General features: G+C 53.8%; 1 protein-coding gene across 1 annotated transcript in view; it reads left to right on the forward strand.

Moving 5' to 3' along the window:
- Window positions 1-5311, forward strand: part of MAPKAPK3 (MAPK activated protein kinase 3) — a 43095-nt gene extending 37784 nt beyond the window's left edge. The window contains exons 4-10 of the mRNA XM_077277033.1: window positions 845-924; window positions 1627-1753; window positions 1870-1945; window positions 2865-2989; window positions 3363-3448; window positions 4065-4145; window positions 4974-5311. Coding sequence (XP_077133148.1) covers window positions 845-924; window positions 1627-1753; window positions 1870-1945; window positions 2865-2989; window positions 3363-3448; window positions 4065-4145; window positions 4974-5126 — 728 coding nt within the window. The 3' untranslated portion in view covers window positions 5127-5311. The remainder of the gene's footprint in view (window positions 1-844; window positions 925-1626; window positions 1754-1869; window positions 1946-2864; window positions 2990-3362; window positions 3449-4064; window positions 4146-4973) is intronic.
- Window positions 5312-6000: the final 689 nt, after the last annotated feature.

Below are 6000 nucleotides of genomic sequence, written 5' to 3' on the forward strand. Positions count from 1 at the left end.
CCGTGTCGAAATGAAAATTTGCCTCTCCTCCCACAGTAACCAATCACTCTGTTTATATACTGCTGAGGTAAAATGAAAGCTGTTCTCTGATCGGTTTCTATGGACACCGCCACACTGTCATGAGCTGTCTTTACTGCCCCGAGCAACCAATCACAGCACAATTTTCAGTTCTTAATCTGAAACTGGGTTAAGAAAATCTTCTCTGCCCACAGCAGCCAATCACAGCGCTGCGTTCATTAATTTCTAACCAATCTAATGATACCAAAATCATCCACCAAAGATCACGGTGCAAGAAAAAGCCCTCGGAGTCAGGCTACTTTCACACTAGCGTCGGCCCGACATACCGACGCATACTGTGCAAGCGCTGCACAACGGGGGCAGCGGATGCTGTTTTTCCACGCATCCGCTGCCCCATTGTGAGGTGCGGTGAGGAGGGGGCGGAGTTCCGGCCGTGCATGCGCGGTCGGAAATGGCGGTCCGTCGGCACAAAAAAACGTTACATGTAACGTTTTTTGCTGCCATCGGTCCGCCACAACACGACGCAACCGTCGCACGACTGTTGTGACGTGTGTCAATACGTCGCAATGCGTCGCTAATGTTAGTCTATGGGGAAAAAACACATCCTGCAGACGACTTTGCAGGATGCGTTTTTCTCCAAAATGACGCATTGTGACGTATGCAAAAAAACGCTAGTGTGAAAGTAGCCTCAGTGTTTGTGAAAAACTGTACGTGATGGGATTTTTTCGATATTTATACTGAGTTTAGTGATGAAAAGTGTGAAAATCACGTCTTACTTGTCAGCAGCTTCATCCGGCAGACCGCTGATATTCTTCTTTATCTGCAGAAGCGTCTGAAATCATGCGAGACATCGGGATGGCGATCAGACATCTGCACGAGCTGAGCATCGCCCACAGGGACGTCAAGGTGCGAGCCATAGTGGTGGCCCGAGGAGAAGGGGCCCTACAGCTAAGGGGCCCGAGGAGAAGGGGGCCCTACAGCCAAGGGGCCCGAGGAGAAGGGGCCCTACAGCCAAGGGGCCCGGGGAGAAGGGGCCCTACAGCCAAGGGGCCCGAGGAGAAGGGGCCCTACAGCCAAGGGGCCCAAGGAGAGGGGGGCCCTACAGCCAAGGGGCCCGAGGAGAAGGGGCCCTACAGCGAAGGGGCCTGAGGAGAAGGGGGCCCTACAGCCAAGGGGCCCGGGGAAAAGGGGCCCTACAGCCAAGGGGCCCGAGGAGAAGGGGCCCTACAGCCAAGGGGCCCGAGGAGAGGGGGGCCCTACAGCCAAGGGGCCCGAGGAGAAGGGGGCCCTACAGCCAAGGGGCCCGAGGAGTAGGGGGCCCTAACAGCCAAGGGGCCCGAGGAGAAGGGGGCCCTGACATGGATGCTACAGACTGTAGTGTTGACAGGCGGCATCTTTACTGACAGCTGGTCATGTTCTGTACTGACTGTTCTTACTGACGTCTGGTGATCTGGTGTGTTTACTGACTGTTCTTACTGACGTCTGGTGATCTGGTGTGTTTACTGACTGTTCTTACTGACGGCTGGTGATCCGGTGTCTTTACTGACTGTTCTTACTGACGGCTGGTGATCCGGTGTCATCACTGACTGTTTCCCCCTGGATTTGCAGCCTGAGAATCTCCTCTACACATCTAAGGACAGTAATGCGGAGCTGAAGATCACAGATTTTGGGTTTTCCAAGGAGACGACTGTTCAGAACGCGCTGCAGACTCCGTGCTACACCCCGTACTATGTGGGTGAGTGCAGAGGGTGCGGGGACGGGTATACAGGGTGGCAGAGGTTTTCTGGGCGCCACAGTCAGTCACACTGCTCCAGCTGAGGACACATTGTAACGCCTGTCTCCTCTCCGCAGCTCCTGAGGTTCTGGGTCCAGAAAAGTATGACAAGTCATGTGACATGTGGTCTCTGGGGGTCATCATGTACATCCTGTAAGTCCTGTGCCGCTGCTCTTTTAGGCTCCGCTTATCCACCTGTGCGCCCTCAGGTCTGTCAGCATCTGGGAAAGCTGGGTGTCAGAAGCAGCCACTTACCTGACCTGTCCTCTGTTCTTTCCTCTCACATGTCCCCTGACCTCTCCTCCCACCTGTCCCCTGACCTCTCCCCTCTCCTCTCGCCTGTCCTCTCACCTCACCTGTCCTCTTACCTGTTCTCTGACCTCTCCTCTCACCTGTCCTCTCCCTTCACCTGTCCTCTGACCTCTCCTCTGTCCTCTCCTCTCATTTGTCCCCTGACCTCTCCTTTCACCTTTCCTGACCTCTCCTCTCCCCTCTCCTCTCACCTGTCCTCTGACCTCTCCTCTCACCTGACCTCTCCTCTCCTCTGTCCTCTCCTCTCACCTTTCCTGTCCTCTGACCTCTCCTCACCTGTTCTCTGACCTCTCACCTGTCCTCTCCTCTCACCTTTCCTCTGACCTCTACTCTCCTTTCTTCTCACCTTTCCTCTGACCTCTACTCTCCTTTCTTCTCACCTTTCCTCTGACCTCTCCTCTGTCCTCTGACCTTTCTTTGCCTCTGTCCTCTCACCTATCCTCTGACCTCTCCTCTCACCTGTCCCCGACCTCTGCCCTCTCCTGTCCTCTCATCTTTCCTCTGACCTCTCCTCTGTCCCCTGACCTCTCCTCTCACCTCTCCTCTCACCTTTTCTCTGACCTCTCATCTGTCCTCTGACCTTTCCTCTGACCTCTCCTCTCACCTGTCCTATGACCTCTCCTGTGTCCTTTCCTCTGACCTGTCCTCTGACCTTTCCTCTGACCTCTCCTCTATCCCCTGACCTCTTCTCTGACCTCTGCTCTCACCTTTCCTCTGACATGTCCTCTGACCTCTCCTCTGACCTCTCCTTTGCCCGCAGGCTCTGTGGTTACCCTCCTTTCTATTCAAACACGGGCCAGGCCATCTCTCCAGGGATGAAGAAGAGAATCCGCATGGGGCAGTATGAATTCCCAGCCCCGGAGTGGAACGAGGTGTCGGGGGAAGGTACGAAGCCTTAAAGGGGCGGCTTCTTCTGTGTGTCCTTGTCTCGTTCACATCTACATTAGCAGTAAACTTACCTATGTAGTCATTTCCTCCAGTCACATCCAAAGCTGCAACCAAAATCCTGCAAACAGCAGATGAGCTCCTCCCCCGCGGGCCAACATGTGACCGGACCTTGTAGACCCCTGAGCTCCCACAATGCTCTGCTTTGGATGTGACTGGAGTATAATCTGTATATTCTGTAGTGGAGTCAGGTGGCGCAGACCCCGGTGTAAGATGAAGAGCGGCTGCTCAGACACAACCTAATGCTGCACTAACGTCAACCTGTGGTTGGTGACTGCGGCTGACACTTCACCTCTTTTTTCTCCTTTTACAGCCAAAGAGATGATCCAGCATCTTCTGAGAACGGAGCCGACGGAGCGGATGTCAATCACCCAGTTCATGAATCACTCCTGGATAAACGTATGTGCAGACTCATCAGAGCCATGAACGTCTCCAGCAAAGATCAGCAGGAGACCATTATTGTTCCTGCCAACTGTGGCCACAAGGGGGCGCAGCGATTACTACCTACAGCACATCTCTGCCCCTGCAGTCTGTGGCCACAAGGTGGCGATGTGATTTCTATCTTCCTCACGTCTCTCCCTGTGCAGTCTGTGACCACAAGGTGGCGCTGTGATCGCTGCCCCTGCAGTCTGTGACCACAAGGTGGCGCTGTGATCTCTGCCCCTGCAGTCTGTGACCACAAGGTGGCGCTGTGATCGCTGCCCCTGCAGTCTGTGACCACAAGGTGGCGCTGTGATCGCTGCCCCTGCAGTCTGTGACCACAAGGTGGCGCTGTGATCGCTGCCCCTGCAGTCTGTGACCACAAGGTGGCGCTGTGATCGCTGCCCCTGCAGTCTGTGACCACAAGGTGGCGCTGTGATCGCTGCCCCTGCAGTCTGTGACCACAAGGTGGCGCTGTGATCGCTGCCCCTGCAGTCTGTGGACACTTCAGAGTTTTGCACATTCTTTCTTTCCCTGTGAATGTTCAGCTTCGTCAGATATTGAGTTTTTGCTGATGATGTTTTCTTGTATGCAGCAATCTATGGCGGTCCCGCAGACCCCTCTCCACACAGCACGTGTCCTTCAGGAGGACAAAGAACACTGGGACGAAGTCAAGGTGGGTGATCAACAACTCAGGATAATGATGTCACAATCCCAGATTCCCTGCACCTGATCCCGACCTTCTCCCCCAGATCTCGACCTTCTCCTCCTGTTTATGGACCCTCTGCATCTGATCCCAGATCTTCTCCTCTTGATCCCGACCCGCTGTACCTGATCCCAGATCTTTTTCTGATCTTTGTCGAATTTCACAAGTTTTCCATCTGATCTTTACTTTCCGATCCCGATCTTCTCCTCCTGATTCCCTGACCCCAGATCTTCTCCTCTTTATCATGATGCCCTGCTGTTGATCCCAGATCTTCTCCTCCTGATCCCCTGCCCTGATCCCAGATTTACTCCTCTTTATCATGATCTTCTCCTCCTGATCCCCTGCCCTGATCCCAGATTTCTCCTCTTCATCATGATGCCCTGCTGTTGATCCCAGAGATCCCAGATCTTCTTTCCCTGATCCTGACCCCTGCCCTGATCCAAGATCTTCTCCTCTTTATCATGATGCCCTGCTGTTGATCCCAGATCTTCTCCTCCTGATCCCCTGCCCTGATCCCAGATCTCCTCTTTATCATGATGCCCTGCAGTTGATCCCAGATCTTCTTTCCCTGATCCTGACCCCTGCCCTGATCCCAGATCTCCTCTTTATCATGATGCCCTGCAGTTGATCCCAGATCTTCTTTCCCTGATCCCAGATCTTTCCTTTCTGCTCCCTGGATCTTTCTTTTCTGTGATCTCGGGTCTTCTCTGCTCTCCCAGTTTTCCCGGCTTCTTCTCCTGTTCTTTTCGGTCCCGGCCTCCTCCTCTCTTCTCTGATTCCTTGCCTCTTTCTCCTCAGGAGGAAATGACCAGCGCTTTGGCCACCATGAGGGTCGACTACGACCAGGTGAAGATAAAAGATCTCAACTCGTCCACCAACAGATTACTGAACAAACGCCGCAAGAAACAAACCGATGGCAGTGCGCCCCCTGCAGGCTGCAACAACCAATAGGACTCTGGAAGGCCAGGAAGAGTTGTCAGAGGGTCGGAGACTGTGTGTGGCTTTTTGCTATTTTTCTGGTCTTTTGTTTTTCTGTAGATGGTGTGATCGGCTCTGCTGCGGGGTCGCTGCGCCCGGCCTGTACATACTTATACATATTTATGGAAACTGTTGATAAAACCTTTGTGTCTCAGGAAGTTGTGAATGTTTTACCATTGGCTGATGCCCGTCCTCGTGTGCCCCCCACTGAGGGTTGTGTCCGAGGGTCCTATAGGCTGTGGTCTGTACCCCAACACCCCAGGGCTCAGCCATCATGGCCCGTATCCCCCCGCCTATGTAGACGGCCAGCGTGTAATCTACACCTCTGCATTTCTATCCCTGAGGCTTGTAATTAGGAGAAGCCTCTGCTAGTGATCATCCTGAGCCTGCTGGTTCATGAACAGAACCGGCACAGCTGGAGGAGTGTGGCTCTAGATGGCTATGTGACGTTGTGACTGGGGCAGAATTTGGGCAGAAGGATGGAATCTGTGACCCGGATGGTGACGCCGGAGCAGAGACGGCTGGAGAGTTTCAGAGGTAAAGCGTCGGACGAGATGGAGGGGCCCGAATTCTGATCATCTCATGTGGAGGAAATGACCGGGCCGAGCGTCCGGACCCCCGGCAGGGATGGATCCTGGTAAATGTCACTGCGGACGCCGGCGTCTCGCTCAGCGATTTCCATCCCTGGGGCCGAGATACTGAGATGACGGGACACGGACGCCCTCATCACACACCCCAGACGCTTCAAAACTACAACTCCCAGCATGCCCAGACAAGGGATTTAAAGGGGCTTTACACACATTAAAATCCATAAAAGATTTTTGAATCGTAAGATCTGGAAAATATC

The sequence above is a fragment of the Ranitomeya variabilis genome, chromosome 8 (assembly GCF_051348905.1).
Source record: "Ranitomeya variabilis isolate aRanVar5 chromosome 8, aRanVar5.hap1, whole genome shotgun sequence".
In the NCBI taxonomy this organism is placed as follows: Eukaryota; Metazoa; Chordata; class Amphibia; order Anura; family Dendrobatidae; genus Ranitomeya; species Ranitomeya variabilis.